This window comes from Myodes glareolus, chromosome 6 (genome assembly GCF_982192425.1).
Source record: "Myodes glareolus chromosome 6, mMyoGla1.1, whole genome shotgun sequence".
In the NCBI taxonomy this organism is placed as follows: domain Eukaryota; kingdom Metazoa; phylum Chordata; class Mammalia; order Rodentia; family Cricetidae; genus Myodes; species Myodes glareolus.
The window spans coordinates 111,666,345-111,687,298 of NC_142031.1; the positions used below are offsets into that span (position 1 = coordinate 111,666,345).

Sequence of the window (20,954 nt, forward strand, 5' to 3'; positions counted from 1 at the left end):
AGCACAGACTTTGGGCTGTTTCCTACACTCTCTGAGTCCCAGACACAACTCTAAATGCCTATCCCCAGCATCTCCCACACCCACACATGCAGGAGCAGGATGCTTCTGGTGACAGTAAATGCACAATGAGTGAAAACACAGGCTCAGCAGGTATGAGCTAGAGGGTAGTTTCTACATCCAAAGAGCTCCAAATCTACATGGGAAAATACTAGCAAGAATTCAGCTGGGCAGTGGTCATGGATGCCCTGGAGGGAAGGGCAGAGAAGAGCTCACTTTCCAATGGCCTTCAGAGAAAAAAATGGGATTACTATCTTGAATACATAAGGATCTGAGAAAATCTAAACACAAATGTGAAATATACAACTCTTCAGACAAATGCAAGCAGTCATGAGCTGATGTGGAGCTAAGTCCCACTCCAGCAATTCACCCTGATAGCAACATCAAAGAGAAATAACACAAAAGATATTGGGCAAACCGAAGAGGAAATTAGTTACAGGAGGTTAAATAGTGAGATTATGTCACATGCATGAAAACTGATGTGATTTGGAAGGTATTATTTGTTTGATATCTTCACAAATGAATAGACAAAGTTTTACAGGGTGGGGGAAGAATCTGTACTCTGTAGCTGTTTAGATGGAGTAGTCTATACTTGTTTAAATATTTTATACTTCCCTACTTTATTTTATATAATATTAAAGCATTTTCTCTAAAAATCAAGAAGATAAGGGTGTCTACTCACAACCCTTTCATTCAATACAGTGCTAAATTCTTAGACAAAGCAATAAAGCAAGAAAAGAAATAAAAAGAATACAAAATTAGAGAAGTTAAATTATCCATCTGCAGATGATATGACCCAATATTTAAAAGCTCCTAAAGAACTCACCTGAAGAAAAAATTAATAATCAGAACACAATCTATTTAAAACCTGGAAAAAGTTATGAAGAGATTTTATCAAGTATATAGAAAACAAAATATGTTCAAAATAATTACCCATATGGGCAAGTATGCATGTATGAAATGCATGTGCCTGTTGCCTGCTGAAGTCAAAAGAGAATGTCAGATCTCCTAGAATGTGAGTTACTCATGGTTTGTGAGCCATCATATGGTTTCTGAAAACCAAATCCAGGTTCTCTGCAAGAACAAGTGTTCTTATAAGCATTGAATCATCTCTCTGAGCCATATTTTTATAATTTTAAATTTCCTATTTTCTACTAGCATATAAAAAAGATAATTACACTGTAATTAAAACTGTTACCTTGATATATACATGTTAGTTCTATAAGATTTTATGTATATTCCTAAAAATATTCTACATTGTTAACCATTTTATCTGCAAATAAACATGGCTTCATTTCTTTGCTTTTAAATTGAATGATTCTTTCTTTTGCTCATCTGTACTAGCAAACTATAACCTCTGCCCCAAATCTGTTTTTCCATACAAACTATAAGTCAAAAATTGTTCTTATGTTTTTAAATATTTAAAGGAAAAAAATCAAAGAAATATTATTTAATAAGATATGAAAGCTACATAAAATTCAAATTTCAACATTCACTAATAAACTATTATTGGAACAGGTCACATTCTTCTGTTTATGCATTGGTGCTACAGCAGAAAAACTCCATACTGACAACACATACCATGCCACAGAGTCTAAAAATTAAATGAGCTGATCTATGCATTGAACTATAGCAGAATAACTCCATACTGACAACACATACCATGCCATAAAGTCTAAAAATGAAATGAGCTGACCCCTCATAGAAAACACTTGTTCATCCCTGGGCACCTCTGGGCACCAGTATAATGTTCACTAGAAGAACAGATAAACTTCCTAATACTCAACCACTCAAATTCTCAATCACTAAACCATCTTTCCAGTCCCCAATCACTCAATTCTCAAGCAATGGGTAACATCTAGTATACAATAAAAGCAAAAATATACCTAGTGCTCATTTAGCATTATTTTCCACACATGCATGGATTTCTTCTACATTACTATAAAATAAAATCTTCACTGTCAATACTGACTATAAAAAACTAAGAATAATGTAATGCCTATAATATGTATCCATCTAAATTATAGAAGGTGTATAGTAGTAAAAAGGGTATTAACAGTCTATGATTGAAAGAACTTTTTTAAAAGTTCTAATCCTGAAGATGGCTATGTGCTTGCCACCCAAGTATGAGTTCCTGAGTTTAATCCACGGAGCCCATGTTTGTAGAAAAAGAAACCCTGGGTCTGACTGCACATACCTACCATCCTAGTGTGGGGAAGGCAGACAGGCAGGTCCCTGAAACTCACTGGACAGCCAGCCTAGCGTGTACTTGGCAAGCTCTAAACAATGACAGCGGAAGGAGCTCCCACAGCACACGCTTCGTGGTCTCTTAAAGGCTATTGACTGAAGGAGCAGAAGGAGCTCCTGCAGCACAATGACAGACCAAACAGATGACACCTAAGTAACTCAACCAAAGTTGATCCCTGGTCCCTACATGCAAACACACAGGTATATGTGTACTCCCACACAAACATAACACACACATATCCATATCCACGAACAAATTTTACTTTTTAAAGTTACACCATTATTCTTCATCCAGAAAAATGGCTGAAAAATCACTGCATTTATCCCTTTACATTCTGAAACGTATGTAAATTACTGATTTTTTTTTAAAGCAACATACCCATAACAAAAGGCAGCCATAAGCATATAAGTCTGAACTTGCAGAAGGAGGTTTCCCAATTTTCAAGTCAGGTGATATCAAACTTAATCCACCAACCATCATGTTCACTGAAGCTCGCTGACTCTACAAAAACAATAGTGTAAGCATTTTAGAGACAAAACAATTGAGGGCTTTGTGTGAACGCCTCTGTTCTCAATTTAAAGTTCTTTTGAAATATTTCATTGTTTACCTCTAAAATATCTGCACAAAGAACTGGTACACTAATGTTTCAGTTAGTGCACAATTCATAATAACAAATTCATATAACAGAAAAGCATAAGCCTACAGCTAGACTTGAGGATACAGACTTGTAATCTCAGCTGAGGCAGGAAGAGCACTGTGAGTTCAAGACCTGTGCTACAAAGATGGTTCGAAGCCAACAGTTACTACCCAGTAAGACGCTGTCTTAAGTAAATCAAAAAAAGTGTAAATCCAAATAACTATACACTAATGAAAACAAACACCAAAGTATTGCATATGCATACAATTAAATACATTTGGTCATAAAAAGAATTATATCCTTAAACATGCAACAACATACATTAACTCTGAAAGTTACACTAAGTAACAAAAGTGATTCACCAAAGGTCAACTGTTACATAATTTTACTTTTATAAAATTACAGAATAAGTGAATCCAGAAACACAAAGTACACTACTGGTTTCCAAGGCCTGAACAAAAGCAGAAATGAAAATTAACTGCTAATCAGTGACTACTTTGGGGTGTGATAAAAATGGAATTAGACAGTGGCAATCAATACACCACTTTATGAATATGCTAAAAACCAGTACTGAATTCTACATTTTCTACTGTGTTAACTCTACCACAATAAAGTTGTTGTATTTTAAATGGGAATTGTTGATTTAGTCATTTATATTATATACATATTTCAAAACAACAGGCTATATATAATAAACATATATTTTTGTCAACTAAAATTAAAAAAGGAAATTTCTCCCTTGTGATTATCTGTATTTCTAGACTGCCTATTCCATATATACAAATAAGAGTATCACATTCTCTTAATTGTCTGGACTTTGTTATCTCTACAAACTGCCTATTGGGAGATAATATGGCACCAAATTAAGCTATGTAGCTGAACCTAGACTTAAACTAAACAAAAACACCCATGGTTTTCAGTCTTATACTTATGTACTATATTAATAATAGAAAAGTATGTATATCTGAATTTAATCTGTGAGAGAACGGTGCACAAACAGAAAGAGGTTCTTACGTGTTTTTTTAGCAAGTGTTTTCTGATAAGAAAAATAATGATCAATGTTGTCAATACCATTGAGTAGGTCGGACTGTTTCTGTATTTATGGCAAAAACACACAACACTCATCACAATCTAGATGATTGTTACAGATACTATTTGTACAACATGGCACACCTTAACTAAAAGTGCAGATCTTACAATTCATTACCACTTTGTGTGGAAGTGTTTAACTATTTATTAAAAGGTTTCTGTCCAGTGCAACTACTATATTTTACCTCAGATTTGGTGAAGTCAAAATCTCCAACAATTCCTTGTTCACGATTTAAGGCAAATACATTGTTTTGATGAAGTGATCCATGAATTATGTTAGCATTATGCAATGTATGCAGGCCTCGGGCAACACCTTTCATGACTTTTAAAGCTTCCTAAAAATAAATATATATGAAAGAGATGAAGTTTAGAAAATTGACAACTCATTTTCACGTATAAATTTTGTCTCTGTTAAGACTGTCCCAGAAATGAAATAAACCTTTCTTCAAATTAAGGATATATCACAGACAAAGAATTAAAGGCTAGATAAAGCTTAACTATGTGTGGTTGTTTAAATAATAATGGCCTCAAGTTTCAAAAGCCCATGCTAATCCCAGCATCTCTCTCTCTCTCTCTCTCTCTCTCTCTCTCTCTCTCCCCCTCCCTCCCTCCCTCCCTCTTCCCACCAGCCTGTGGATGTATGTAGCGCTCATACATGTGTTCCAGTCACACGCATGCCACCATGCTTTCCCCACGATGATAATGGAATAACCTTTTGAAAATGTTAAGCAAGTCCTTGATTAAATGCTTTCTTTTACAAGAAAAAGAATGACCTCAATAGGTTAATGTTTGTTTGAACACTCAGTCCCTAGTTGGTAGACCTATTTGGGAAGGATTAGAAAAAATGACCTTATTGAAGGAGGTACATCACTCAGGGTAAACTAGAGGTTTTAAAATACTGAAGTCATTCCCCAGTGTGCTCTCTGCCTTCTGCCTTTCTTTCAAGATAGGAGCTCGCACCTTTCCCACCATCATGCCTTGCTCTGCCATCATGTACTCCCTGGAATTTTAAGTCCAATTAAATGCTTCTTTTATATAAATTGCCTTCCTTATGGTATTCTACCACAGCAATAGAAAAGTTAAGTAATACTCTATGTAACTGGTAACATCATAAGTGGTCTTTGCACACATGCAGGCACATGAAATGCATATGCACATACATACACACATACACACAACCTAAGGCAACTTAAATTATGAATAACCACCTCATAAAGTATCTAGAAGAGAATAATTTTACTAAATAGGAAGAATCAGAACCTCCTCTAAATTTATAATAAAATCTAAAGCTGCCACTTTCAAAGTATCAATTACTGTCATAGGCAGTTACACATATCACAGCTTAATGGTTGTTAAGTCTGGGCTCTGGAACCAGAAAGACCAAACTTTAAGTTTCAGCTCTACTTCTGGATGAAGAGGTTCTACACAAGTCACTTAATCCTTGTACAGAGCTGATAAAACAATGAAAAAGAATGCAGGTCAAATATTTGTGCAGGACAGCATGTAGTATTGGGTGTTGCTGTGGGATAATGCTCTTGTACACTGTGAAGACTTGTCACTCGTATTGGTTTAATAAAATGCTGGTTGGCCAGTAACGAGGCAGAAAGTATAAGTGGGGCAACCAGACCAGGAGAGTTCTAGGAAGAGGAAAGGCAGAGATGCAGTTACTAGCTGGATGCAGAGGAAACAAGATGAGAATGCCTTACTGAGAAAAGATATCAAGCCATGTGGCTAAATATAGATAAGTATTATGAGTTAATTCAAGTTGTAAGAACTAGTTAGTAATAAACCTGAGCAGTATGCCAAACAGTTTATAATTAATATAAGCCTCTGTGTTTCTTTGGGACAGAATGGCTGCAGGACTAGGCAGAACTGAAACTTCTATCTACAGGGTGTTACATATTAGATGTTAGTTTCTCATTTAATGCATCCCTGAAAATGATTTTTACTTACTTCTGAAGTTAAAGGCATGCTGGCTTGAATTGCACTCAGGTTTGCCTTAGGATAATATGGGACCATCAGGTAGGCAACAGGATCAGACTAAGAAGCAAAATAGAAAATGTAACTCAAAGTGAACAATTAACCAATATATTTGCATTATACAGTGATTCTATTAACTTTTGTTTTATATCAAGAAGAAAAAATCACTACTTTAAATAAAATTATTTCTTCAATAAATTAACTTAAGAAGTTTACCTTACACAGAAACAGGAATATCAATGGCAGTAACCCAGACTCTTCCTTAGAATCTCCACAAGCTCTATGATAAGAGGCTGCTCTCTGAATCACCCTGCCTTCTGTGTCAACATCCACAGAATAGCCCTGAAAAACAACAACAAAAAAGACATTGGCAACTTCAACATTAAAATCCCATTCTAATTTATTATTCCAACTTAAATATGATAGGTTATTGCATGCAAGGTAAAGTGCATCCATTTTTCTATTTTAAGTACCTTCTCTCTGTGCACTGAATACTATAATATGGAAGAAAAAGAGTAACTCTACCTGCAGCCTACTCTACATCCCCATATATGGAGCAACTAAGGCCAACTTAAAGACCCTCTGAAATTCATGCACAGTCTCAGCTCACAAGAAGAAATTAAGGGGCTGAAGAGATGATTAGTGGTTAAGAGCACTTGGTGTCCTTGTGAAAGATGAGAGTTTGGATCCCAGCACCCAAGTGGAGTCTCACACTGTATGAACTCCAGTTCCATGGAATCCAGTACCTATACAGGTACCAGACATGCATACAGAATAACGATATACAAGTAGTCAAAACACTATTCACATAAATATATAAAATGAATAAAAAATTTGAAAATAAAAATTTCAAAGAAATTAAGCATTAAGATTATGCTGGTGACATAGCTAAGCTTTCAAGAAACATCTAGGAAAAAACAAGAATTTTTAAAGGCTATTGAACAAAATGCAGTAAGTTTAAACAAAAAAGAAAATCAAGTACTCTTAGGGAAATGAGAGAAACTTTAAGGTCAAAATTAGCTCAAACACAATCATCATGCAAGTCAACTTACATACGTTAGAAATACTGGGTTTGTTTTCTTCTTGAACATCACTACTTCCCTTATATTGCTGAAGCTTCCATAAATCAGAACTTAAAATTACCTTTAAGAGAACTGGCTGCCCGTTAACGTCAGAGCACACCAGAGGACGCTTGCTGCTAAGTTCCTTCATGGGCTCAGTGTCAAGAAGGTCTCGCTCTAAGCTCATAGTAAGAAGACCACCAGAATTCTAGGCACAAATTTTTATTACATTTAGACAATCAAAAAATTCCTTAAGGGTTTTAAATCATCAATATGATCAGGGGCATAATATTAAATGCTATGAAAATCATCAATCTAACTGAAAAATAAAAATGGTTATAAAGTTTGCATTCTCTTTTGTTTTTGTTTTTTGAGTTTTGTTTTGTTTTTTTCGAGACAAGGTTTCTCTGTAGCTTTGGTGCCTGTCCTGGAACTAGCTCTTGTAGACCAGGCTGGCTTCGAACTCCACCTGCCTCTGCCTCCCAAGTGCTAGGATTAAGGGCGTGCACCACCACCACCTGGCTAAAGTTTGGATTCTTTTTAATACCTGGCTCTTGGACTTCTCCTGTGTAATTGTGTAATCACCTATTGTGTAATTACCAGTCACTGTTGTAAATGTAGAACAGACTGAAGAACTGACTAAGGTTATGCTATGAGCCACAGAATCATTCAGTAATTAATTAGCCTCATTTCACAAGGTCAACCCATCAGAGTCAGGGACTATATATTGGAAGACTGAATTGGAATTATTGCCTTATGAATAAAGTGGCTGTTTTTTGCTGTAGATTTCTCACCATAGCTTATCCCCATCTGTGACAAATTTGGGATTTATCTCCCACAGTTTAGCACTATCTGATCACTTACTGGGCAAAATTTTCCCTATGTATTTGGGTTTACTGATTATATCCCCTATCTATGTGTGAAGAGAGTCACACAGTCAAGGAACCTGCATCCCACTACCAGGTCTTTGCTCCTTTATTCAATGAAAACATAGAGATCCGCCTTCCTGAAATTATCTTTATTAGCAAGCATTTGGCCAGTGTTTGGGGTCCAGGAAAAAACATTCCATTTAAGACATTCCCAGATATCCAAGGACATAGAATTCCTACATGGTCAAAGCTGCTGATTCCTAGCTGCTCAGATAGAGAGAAAACAATAGGCATGCACTGGTCTATAGATAAGAAAAATGATGACCTAAACCTAACCGTGCATTAAAAGATTCCTAACTCCTCACATTCACCTTCACCTCAGTTTACTGATGATTTTAGTTCAGGAGATTTACTGCTTGTGTCTTACTCTCAAGAAAAATAATTAACCATCTACCCACAGCCCAAAGGAAGACAAACCTCCACTGGTGCCTCTGATAGGCATCAAGATACAAACCTGATAATTTAAAGGCTTGCTCTCCTCTTTGTTTCAACTGTTTAGAGTAAATGGTGTAAACTGCAGATCTAAAAGGCCCTTAGAGCTTGGCAATGAACCAAGGGCCATAAACTTCCCTTGTCTGTGTAACTGGGTTGCCTGGTTACTCTCTATGCCTGCAAGATTTTGTGGGTCTTTATAGCTTGGTAAGAACAGAGAGTTAACAGAAGCTGGGACAGAATCTGGAGCAGATGCATCCCAAGAATTAGCAGAAATAGGAAAATGAAGATGAAGAAGAATGTTGCAGAGAATTGGAATTAGAATTGAGACAAAAAATTTGAGCTAAGTAATTATAGACAGGACAGAAGAATTAGAATAGAGAACAAGGAAGAGAGAACAATAAAGAAACATGTTGAGGAGAAATTGCATGTGAGTTGACCTGTTTTCCCCTCAGATCCCCTTAGATATTTTTCCTTCATCAGTTATAGCACCTTAGTTGGACATTGAAGGGGTCTGAGGGGCTGGTACCCCAAATTGCTAGTACCCATTTAGGTTAATAAGAAGACATGTTCCAATACTTTCTTGAAAAATCTCATATACTTCCTAAAAATTAAAATGAAGACAACTGAAAGTAGTTATAAAATAATGAGAAATCTAAATATTATGACTGTTATAAAGTAATCCTGACACCTCTACTCCTGCTTAACATCCTTAAATGTGAAAATGATTTTCAAAAAATTTAATTCTAACTTTTTTTATATTTTTACATTAATACTAATTTTTTTTTCTTTAGCAGTAGATTTGATTGTTTATTCCTTCTTTGTTTTTTGAGACAGGATTTCTTTGTGTAGCTTTGGCTATCCTGAAACATTAGGATGAAACTACTACTGCCACTTTCCAATCCATTATAATTTCTAACTGTGTTCTTAATACTTATCCTTATACTCACCAATAAGTATAGCCCTCACCCCACATCAAAGGATCTTATTTTGCAGCAAAGATCATTACTGAAACCACAACTGATCAAAATGCAAAGAAACGCTGACCATTGGGTGCCCAGCTCTAGTAGCTACATCTACAACACAATTCATACACCTAAGGCTCAGGGACGATCACAGATAGGGGGACAAAAATTTTGTAAGAGTCCAGAAGACCAGGAAGTCTGGTGCAATATTGGTTAGTCTATAAAAGACAGAGAATCTGAATCCATGAACTCTCAAAATACAGATATCTAAACAAGACCCAAACAATGACAAAGTTTTGCTGCAGTGTAGTTTTATAGTAGGCAAGACTATAGGATTGCTTTCTAGTTCTTGTTTTTGTTGTTATTAAATTTCAATAATATATAATTAGTACAAAGGATTTCTAGGAATATACATAAAATCATCTTGAACATATTAAAGTCATTGGGAAGCATGATTTGCACCTCTTATAATTTTCTACAATAAAATTAGTAAGTTAATTTCAACTTCCATATAGCTATACACACAGTCACCAGACACAAGAAAGTCTCTAAAGCTAGAGTTACTTGAATCAAGGAGAAAGACACATTTTTTTATTGTTTTGGTTTTGTATTGTTTGTCTTGGTGTTTGGGGATTTTTAAGTTTGTCTGAGGTTTTTTTCTTGGGTTTGTTTTTTGGTTTTTAAGTTTGGTTTGGTTTTTGAGACAGGGTTTCTCTGTGTAGTCTTGGTTATTCTGGAAGTAGTTAAGTAAACCAGGCTGGCCCAAAACTCACAAAGATCCCCCTGCCTCTGACTCTCAAGTGTTGAAATTAAAGGTGTGTACCATCACCACTACCACCACCACCCAACTCGTGTTTGGGCTTTTAAGACAAACTCTCACTTAGTATCCCAGGCTATCCTAAGACTCAGTACACAAGTCAGGATGGCTTCAAACTAAGGGCAATTCTTGTGCCTCAGTTTCCCAAATTTGGAAACTCTAATAATAAGTTGTGATACCCAGATTAGATAACATTTTTAAATATATTATGGGAAGACATTATAACAACTGTTCAACGAACGTTCTTTATTTTTATGCTCTAGGGATGAAATCTTGGATCACACACTGTGATCTAAGAAACTTTACATATTTATGAAAATAAACTCACACGTTTATTTTATAGATTATGTTTTAGCTATTATCATAACTTAATAACACTTTTTTGTGACAGGGTCTCATGTAGCCCAGACTGACCTTCAACTCTGATCCTCCTGCCTCTATCTCCAAAGTTCTGACACTGCAAATGAGTGACACTATACGTATTTCATATTAAATACAGAATGCTGGAAAACTGAACGAAAGATTTTATGCAGGCCAAGCATGTACTCTGCCTAAATTAAATCCCTGGCCATGCATTAACGACAATCTCAGTAAACAAACACGATTAGCATCTGTATCTATAGATCCTGCTTCCTTTTATCCAATCAATTGTTAAATGGAAATATTCAAAATAAAATTTTATTTGAGACAAAACTGCAGATTTTTGTTATGCATTCACTAAACACTGTCTACTAATTAATTATGTAACACGTATTTTACTGGGTATTACAAGTATTCTACATATGTTTTAAAAATATAGTGGAAAAACAGAATATGGTCACTCAAGTCTGTAATGCTAGACCTTACAGCAGAGTCAAAGGAGAATGGCAAGTTCAAGATTAGCTCAGATTGTGTCAGACCCTGTCTCAAGGTCGGGCGGTGGTGGCACAGGCCTTTAATCCCAGCACTCAGGAGGCAGAAGCAGGTGGATCTCTGTGAGTTCGAGGCCAGCCTGGTCTACAAGAGGTAGTTCCAGGACAGGCTCCAAAGCTACAAAGAAACCCTTTCTCAAAAAAACAAAGAAAAAAAAAGATAAGAAAAGAAAGAAAGAAAAAGACCCTGTCTCAAAAATCAAAAACAAAAAAATACATATACAAATATTATGCCACTTTATGTCAGGAACTTGTACATGTTGGATTCTGGAACCCAACTGGGAAGCAATTCTAAAAAGCAGAGAACAATGGTGTTTCATCTAGTTCTCTGTTGCTACCAGGCAATCTAAAACACTAGGGTATATATAGAGTCCCCTCAGAGAGTTAGTTTCCCAATTCTTCAAGTTATTTATTATGCTAATCTCCTGGCTTTCAAGTCCTGCTTGCCAAGAAAACCAAACTTCACATCAACATCTCTACTTTAAACTACCTGGTTTAAGACAGTCTCGAGAAAAAGGCTCTAATAATCCTTTACACTATTTATCAGGAGTATTTTCATAGGCAAGATACTACAGATGTGACACTGACATGACTGAACATCTCCAGGCTTTTACATTCTCTGCATGGTGGCAATTCTCAGAGGAAACAAAGCTTACCATATACTTAAGTAATCCAATTTCAGGGTATAACAGAGGCAATTCGGGGAACCATTTCTGCGTCAAGGTATTCAGCTTCTCCTAAAGTTAAAAAGTATTTCTACTGTAGATCAATATGTATTCAATTATGGTATACTGCTCTTCAGAAAAACTATTACCATATGCCTTTCTACATCTAATAAGGTACATAATCCTTAATTTTACTTGTATTTCAAGAACTATCAAGCAAAACATGAGCTACTTCATATTCAAAGTAAAATAAAAATATTTTTAATTCTAATAATAAACTTTTATTTCTCAAAACTAAGAACATAGTAACATTTTAAAATAATGATGATTTAACTTAGGAAGAAAATCATAAAAGCCAATCCTAAAAGCCTTGAGATAAAAGTAAGTATATAAGTCTACATACCTTTGAAGCAAATGAGAAAACAGAGTATTTACAAAGTCATGTATCAACATATTTACTAAGGAAAACTTCTAAGTATTTACCAGATTTTATTCAAAAATTCAAAGGTATGCATAGTTACATGAATTTGGTAAATAAAGCTGGACATTTGTCTGTTATTTGCATAATATTTTTACTTTAAACAACAGTCCCTTAACTAACTCTTCCTCATAATATCTCTCAGACATAAAATGAAATATTCTTTCAATTGCATATAAAAGTGGACTGGCTGATTTTTCTAAGGCCACAGAACTTAAAAGTAGAGTGGAAACGAAGGTGAGATTTTTTTTTCTGGTTACAATCCCTCAGGTAGATCAAGCTGCTCCATTCATGCTTTTATTGCTTGTTAAGCTAAAGGGTGTTAGTGTTAATCTGTGAGAATCTCTATGCTTTAAACAACAAAAAACTATGCAAAAGCTCAATTCTAAAAACAAGTAGAAAAAAAAACTATAAAGAAATTCAATTTTTCTTACTGCTTTTAACACTGAGAACATTACAAGTGATTTTTCTTCTTCTTTATAATAATCTGAAATTTCCACATTGGTATAACTGTCACAAATTTTGTCATATTTAATTAATTTGAAAATTCATGTAAACATTACTATGACAATGATGCCTCTAGTACATGGTTATATGAAGTCTGTGTTTTTAAATTCAAATTCCTGAGTAAAATCTACTTTAAAATTTCAGAGAATCAAATACTTACATATTCCTCCCTCTCATGATAAATTTCCTGAAAGACACTATTGCGCAACTGAGTTATTTCTTGCTTTATTTTCTCAATTTCAGTTCCATCATGGTCATCAGACTATCAGAGAGAAAAAGTTGTCAATAGGCTTATTGCACTAGATGAAAAGTAAATCATTCTTGTGGTTCGCATTCATCCTTCAGTACCTAACAGGTCTTCTAACATTAAATAAATCGGTTTATTTTACACTAACTTTCCCCAAAACTATAAAAAAGTATTTAAACATAAAAAATTATTGCATATGTTTTAAGTTCCTGTATATTTTCTTGAAGATAAAAACAACTAACTTTGATATTAAGATAAAAATTAAGAACAGCAACTGAATTGGATTCTGTGAAATTTTGACTTGAAATCAGGTTTTTAAAAGCATACACAACAAAAAGATCTGAAAATCTAAATTATCTACTATAAGAAAATCTGTGATTCAGAAGTACTCCATATGACTTCAGTGGAGTTTTAGTAAATAAGGTACCGTAAAAGGAATGACTGCATTAAAAAGTTTGATTATATCTACAATGTCTACAATACTACAGTAAATGTGCCAATTCTGTCAGGTCTATTTCCCCAGGAGCTGAAGAGACTAGAACAGAGCCCTCCCGCACAGCCTACAGTAAACCAGAGACCTCTCAAGCCGCAATTAGTTATGAAATAGCTCCCATTCTGCTGCCAACTGCACGCTAAGAAGAGGAAAAAACACAATCACATTGCATGAAAACATACTTCAGATCTCTTCTGTACATAAATAAATCCTCAAGAAAGTTCAGAGAATTACTAGTTTATTCATAAAGTTTCAAGCCTAAAAAGGAAGTGTAGTCAAAATTAGAAAATCCTAATCCCTCCAGCTCTACTATTATATGAAACTATTTTTAAAACTTGTCAAAAATACTATAACCAGTGTTAAATAAGTTTACAAAAGAGAGCATGATCTTTAAAAATACTTTGTCACAAAACTCTACCTTTGGAGATGGGACGACAGTAAAGTGTTCGCCTTGTAGGTCAAAGACCTAAATTCAATCTCCAGGAAAAAGGCTCACAGCGTGACCCATCAATTCCTGCGCTAGGCAGGCAGACAGGGGTTTCTGGAGCTCAACCTAACTGCTCCAAGCCAATAACATACTATCTCCATAAACATAAAAATAAAGGTAGACAGTGCCTGAGAATGACACCCAAGGTTGTCCTCTGACTTTCATATACATGTGAGCACACACACACACACACAGAAAAAGAAACCATGGGAGACTATCCTACATCCTAAATGTAGTAGGTTTGTATTATAACAGACATTCTAACAGTTCACAGGGAAAAAAAGAGTTTAAAAATTAATTCTACAATTTTTGTGTTACTAAAAATCATGGTAGCAATGTAAAACATTTAATTTTTTTAAATATTTAGTTACATAGGACACATGTTTTCAGTATGAATGTCATTTCAAATTTATTTCCATATACAGAGATAAAAAGATAAATTACTGGGGCCTGTGAGATGGTTCAGGGCCTCTAAGTCAAAACACCTGAGTTCAGTTCTCAAGACCCACATGACAGAAAGACCTGACTCTTAACAAGTTATTCTCTGACATCCACATGTCACAGTGGTATAGACACACTCACATACTCACACATACACACTAAATAATGTAATTAAAATAAGTAAATTTTTTAAAAAATAAACATACATAATAAAAATATGAATACACTACTTCTCTGGTTTTAGAGAGTATTTATACATAGCTTTATGAAATAGTTCAACCAAAATTAAAAACAAAAACACATTAGCTAGAAGCAATTTTTTCCTTACTTCTTCCAAATTACTCTTCTCAACCAATTTCCATCTCAGTTGAGCTTTTAAGCCTTTCAAAGTCTTCTTAATGGACAACAAGTAATCCACACTGGGGCTCTTATTTAAACAGTCAATGATCTGATTTTTAAACTATATAAGAGAAAAGAATTACCTTATTTTCAAACACATGAAACAACAGTCACCAAACATCATTATTTTGCAAGTACCTGAGTTCAGAGTGAATATTAAGAAAATTCTATAACTGTCTACAAGGCAATGCAACCAACTGAGTTTCCTAACTGACCACATTTCTGTTTAGAAGAATCTAAGGTTCAGTGCTCAAAGTACCAAAGGAAATACTCTTCAATTCAACTGAGGCATGAAATTAGACACTCTATACCAACATTATACAAATTGAAATTTACAGTGAGGATCTAAGTTGAAATGATCCTTCTCAAAAGCAGTTTGACAATATGTATCAAGTTTCAATAATGTTCATTCCTTATAACTTAAAAATTATAAATTAAAGGAATCTGAAAAGTAATACATAAAGATATGTTCAAAGATTTGTAAAGCATTATTTATATGATAAAAAAAGAAATACCTTCAACATCCAACATACACAGTTAAATAACTATATGTTTATGTAAGAATGAAAACATCCAAAAGGACAGTAAAGAATTGTTATCATACGGCAAAATGCCACAATATACTGTAAAATTATGAAAATACCTTCAAAAGTGCTCACAAGACAATACATTATAAAGCACACATGTGTATTCATACCTGATAAATGTGCCCATTCACAGGAGAATACTGTCTATCTCTTACACTAAAAGTATTAAAAGCAAAGTTTTTTCTTAACTTTCTACATATAGCAAATTTCCTACAACAAATCTGCTACACAGAAAATGATGACAAAGATATCTTTAAATTTAAACTCAGAAGAAACTCAATTATTCCAAGACTCATTGAAATATATATTATCAACAAAAATCGCCATTCATATTTTATAGTGAAGTCAATTATATAAAGCAACAATGGCTATATCATTTTTCTATGAGTACTAATTAACACACTGAATATTAAACTACTTGAGAAAAATTCACCCAAGTTAGAAAAAAAAGTATCAGTTCATAAGACCAATAAGAGAAAGCAAAATCCAACCTCAACACTATCCTTGTACTTGGCTAGCAGGGTGGCAATGAACTTTTCCTCAGAATGGATCATCTGTAGCACTTGACTGTATGTACTTAAAATAATCTCCTTGTCTACAACACCTTGCTCCTAGACAAAAGAATATGCATGAACAACAAAATGATTAAAACTTTTCACAACAATGAATAAACTTCCAAATAAAAATGTCTTTGAAAACTGCTATATCCAATACAAATTATCTCTCAAATCTTTTTGTAGACAGAATCAAAGATGCTCATAGGCAAAATGCTATCCTAAATATACTATAAATTATTTCTGAAGCTGTCTGAAAGGATATCAGGACAATCCATATTGTCCTGATAAAAGAACAAAATAAAATAAAAGAACAAATAATAAATAAACTTCAACACTATAAAGTTACTTTTAGAAACTGTCTCTCACCAACAACTTCTAAAATCAAGTCTTATAAAACCAACAAAAACTATGTAATAATAGAGAACTACAGTAAATCCTAATTTATAAATAAAATTTCAAAAAAGAAAGAAAATGGAAAACATTACCACTGAGACTTTGGAAAGCAGGCTGAAAAACTGAGTAAGTGTCCCAGGTAAGCAAGGCTTAAAGGCCTAGATTACAAAATACTCTTCAACACCTATACTTATTTTCCACTGAAAGAGCAATATAGATTATACACAATAAAGGTGTTCTAATGAATGTATGTATAAAGTTTGCCCAGATTTTATTTAATTTTCACAAGATTTTTGCATATATTCTTAAATGCACTGGATATTGTGTAATATTAAGTTGTAAGCGTCACCCCAGCCACTGGCCTGGGAGTTGCATTGGTCCGGACTCCAATTCCCAGCCTGCCAAGCGCTGACCCCTCCCCACAGACTACTTAGGCTCACGCTGGAAAAAGAAACATGTGGTTTTGGGTTCTCTCCCTCTGTTCCCCGCCACCCCAGCTCCCAGCCACCCGAGAGTGCTCCATTTATTAAACAGTGGCATTTTTAATTCAGTCTAATCTGGTTTGACTGGAATTCTTTGTGCCAGCAGAGAGGCCTGTCTTAAGATTTTTCCTAACAATATGTTGTACTCAGAAGTCAAATTGTACGGAAAGTCAACCCATGTAGAATAAGGAGAGGTCTCCTAGAATTAAATATTAGTTTTCCTTAATGTGAAACATCCTATTAAAATCAAAGTTTTATCCTGTGAAGAATTAGGACACTAAGCTGAATTGGATTGGACCTTGACAGTGTATCTGTTTCAAGCATGCCTATAAAGAAGAAAGTGAAGGTGAATGTTAGTCTTAATTCTAATAAGAAAAGTCATATTATTGGTTAACACAATCTAGCTAGCAAATAAAACTGCTGTCTCAAAGAAAACAATAATAACATTGTTACTCACAATGAGAGATATCTCCAGCTCTTTGCAGACACATGACTCTGTCTTCTCTAGAATTTCATCAATATTACCAATCATGTCTTCTGAAGTCAGTGACTCACCCAAAGATAGATCAAAAACCTTATTTGCAAAAATAAAAGCATGGTACATCTCAATTAATTAATTCACTTAACATTTATTATACCTGGAGTATGAGACTATACCATGGACAAAATAGAAAAAGTAAATTTCCAGAAAAAGAACAAAGGATACACCCTCGTAAAATTACACATGAAAAGAAAAAAACATACGTAAGCATAGTGTGCTGGAAGAAAACTAGTGGTTAAGACAAGCGGTCAATTCAAATGAAATGAGAAAAACAGAAACAAAATCAACATGATTTTTAATATAATAAAACAAACAGCCTAAGTCAAAAGTGATTAAAAAAAAAAAAACTTGACCGCCAAGTCTTAACTCTGATAGGTACAAGTAGATAAAGTCAGCTATTGAACAACGAAAGAGATAGAATTGAAACAAACATACAATCCCTACTTCCTTCCACAAACTTTGCTATTTGGGAGCTCTGCTCACCTTCTGACTGCTCTGGAACCATGCCACAAGATGCTGCAGAGAAGCCTCTGTCTCACTCCTAATACTAGCAAACTCTTCTCTTTTGTTACACTGCCAGTCATAAAACTTTGTAAGTATTTCTTCAGAGTTAGTTCCTTCTTTGGCCTTTCCATACACTGCTTCTAAAGAAGTTGATAAGTCCTAAAGACAGAAATATTCATTTGTTAAAGTAATTAACTGAATGCTAGTATTTAAACACTGGTGAGGAATCAAAAAACAGAATATCATAATGTTGAACCCCTAAAAATTGTATAAATATAACTAAAAAGAAGAGAAAACATATTCAAATTAACAAACTTAGAAACAAAAGGGGGACATAATAGCAGACACCAAGAAAAAAACAGAGTATAAACCTATACTCTATCAAACTGAAAAAACAAAAAGAAATTATCAATATATACCACCTACCAAAGTTAAAATCAAGATCAGATAAGCAAATAAAACAGACCTATATCTGTAAGGAAATATAAGCAATCATTAAAAGTCTCCCAAACTAAAAATTCCCAGGGTCTGATAATTTCAGCACAGAAGTCTACCAGACACATCCAAAGAGTTAATGCCAACACTCCTAAATTACTCTACAACATAGAAACTGAAGGAGCATTTCCCTATCCATTTTCACTAGGCCACAGTTACCCTTATACCTAAACCACATAAAGATGCAAGAAAGATAATTACAGAGCAATTTTCCTCATGAACATGGATACAAAAATACTCAACAAAAACCTTGCAGAGTGAATCAAAGAACACATAAAAAGATAATTCACCATGATCAAATAGGCTTCACCCCACAGAAATAGGAATAGTTCATCACATTTAATCAACAAGAGTAATCCACTATATAAACAAAATGGAAAGAAAAAACACAATCATTTTATCAGATGCCAAAAAAAGGCTTTTGACAAAAATCAAATAGCTCTTCATTATAAATGTCCTAGAGGGATCAGGGATACAAGAGATACACCATAACGTAATAAAGGCAGTTTGCAGCAAGTCCATGGCCAACATCAACTTAAATGGAGAGAAACTGAAAGAAATTCCATTAAAATTAGGAACAAGTCAAGGGTGACCAGTTTTTCCATACCTATTCAATACAGTATTTAGAGTCTTAGCTAGAGCAATAATAAAATTGAAGGAGATCAAGGGGATATAAAGTGGAAAGAAAGAACCCAAAGTATCTTTCTTTACAGATAATATGATAATACTGATAATATGATACAAGTCACCCTAATAATTCCACCAGGAAACTCTTAACAACTGATATAAAAAAATTTCAGCAAAGTAGCTGGATACAAAATCAACTCACAAAAATCAGCAGCCTTCCTATGTGCAAATGGCAAACAGACTACAAAAGATACCAGGTTACAACACCTTTCACAAAAATCTCAAATAATCTAAAATATTTGATTTTAATATGAAAATCAAATTTGATTTTAATATAAAAAACATTTGATTTTAAAATATTTGATTTTATGGCTAACTCTAGCCAAACAGATGAAACACTTCTATGATTAAAAAAAAAACTTTAAATGGCTGGAGAGATGGCTCAGTGGTTGAGAGCATTGCCTGCTCTTCCAAAGGTCCTGAGTTCAGTTCCCGGCAGCCACATGGTGGCTCACAGCCATCTGTAGTGAGGTCTTGTGCCCTCTTTTGGCCTGCGGGCATACACGCAGACAGAATATTATATACATAATAAATAAATAATAAAAAAAACTTTAAGACACTGGAGAAAAGAAACTGATGAAGATATTAGAAGATGGAAAGATCTCCCACGCTCATTGATCAGTAGGATTAGTACAGTAAAAATGGCCGTCATACCAAAAGCTATCTACATATTCAATGCAATCCCCATCAAAATTCCAAGACAATTCTTCATAGATCTCAACGGGCAGTTTTCAGATTCATATGAGAAAACAGACACACACACACTAAAATAATCCTGAGTAATTAAAGAACTGCAGGAGGTAGCATTATCACTGATCTCAAATTGTATGAAAACTCTCTCTTTATAGTAATAATCATCACATGATAATGGCACAAAAACAGACACACTGATCAGTAAAATAGAACTGAAGCCAGGTAGTGGTGGCACACGCCTTTAATCCCAGCACTTGGGAGGCAGAGGCAGGAGGATCTCTGTGAGTTCAAGGCCAGCCTGGTCTACAGAGTGAGTTCCAGGTCAGGCTCCAAAGCTACAGAGAAACCTTGTCTGAAAAAAAAAAGATAGACAGACAGACAGACAGACAGACAGACAGAAGAGGAAGAAGAAGACAAAGACATAATTCCACATACCTACAGATGCCAAAAATATATTGTAGAAAAGATAGTGTATTCATCAAATGGCACAGCTTCGTGTAGGAAAATGGAAATAAAATCATATTTATCACCCTGTACAAAGTTCAACCTATGGATCAAGGACCTCAACATAATATCAGACACCCTGAATCTGACAGAAAAAAAGTAGGGAATAGACTGAAACTCATTGGTACAGGAAAGGGCTTTCTGAACAGGACCAATACTTCAGGAATTAAGGCCAAGAATTAATGGATAAAACCTCACGTAGCTTACAATAAAAGCCTCTTATATACTAAAAGACACCATCTTTTAGCAAAGCTATATCTACAGAGTGGGTATATATATTTACCAATTATAATCTGATATAGAATTTGTACATAAAATATACAAAAACTAACACTGAACATCAAGAAAACAAATAACCCAACTAAAAATGGGATATAGAACTAAACAGAGTTCTCAGAAAATGAAATGACTGAGAAACGCTTAAACAAAAATGTTCACTATCCCTAGACACCAGAGGAATGCAAACTAAAGCAACTTTGAAATTCCATCTTACCGCAGTCAGAATGACTAAATTAATGACAGCAAATGCTGTGAGGATGTGGAGGAAAAGAAACACTTCTGCACTGCTGATGGAAGTACAAACTAGTATAAGCCACTATTGAAATAAGTGTGGAAGTTCCTCAAAATGATGAAATAGATCTACTGTAAGATCCAACTATACCACTCTT

General features: G+C 34.5%; 1 protein-coding gene across 1 annotated transcript in view; it reads right to left on the minus strand.

Moving 5' to 3' along the window:
* Positions 1-20,954, minus strand: part of Stk31 (serine/threonine kinase 31) — a 65,119-nt gene that overhangs the window by 11,671 nt on the left and 32,494 nt on the right. The window contains 11 exon segments of the mRNA XM_048440313.3: positions 2,684-2,806; positions 4,217-4,366; positions 5,985-6,071; positions 6,228-6,353; positions 7,155-7,280; positions 11,783-11,863; positions 12,937-13,038; positions 14,773-14,904; positions 15,922-16,041; positions 17,320-17,436; positions 17,887-18,066. Coding sequence (XP_048296270.2) covers positions 2,684-2,806; positions 4,217-4,366; positions 5,985-6,071; positions 6,228-6,353; positions 7,155-7,280; positions 11,783-11,863; positions 12,937-13,038; positions 14,773-14,904; positions 15,922-16,041; positions 17,320-17,436; positions 17,887-18,066 — 1,344 coding nt within the window.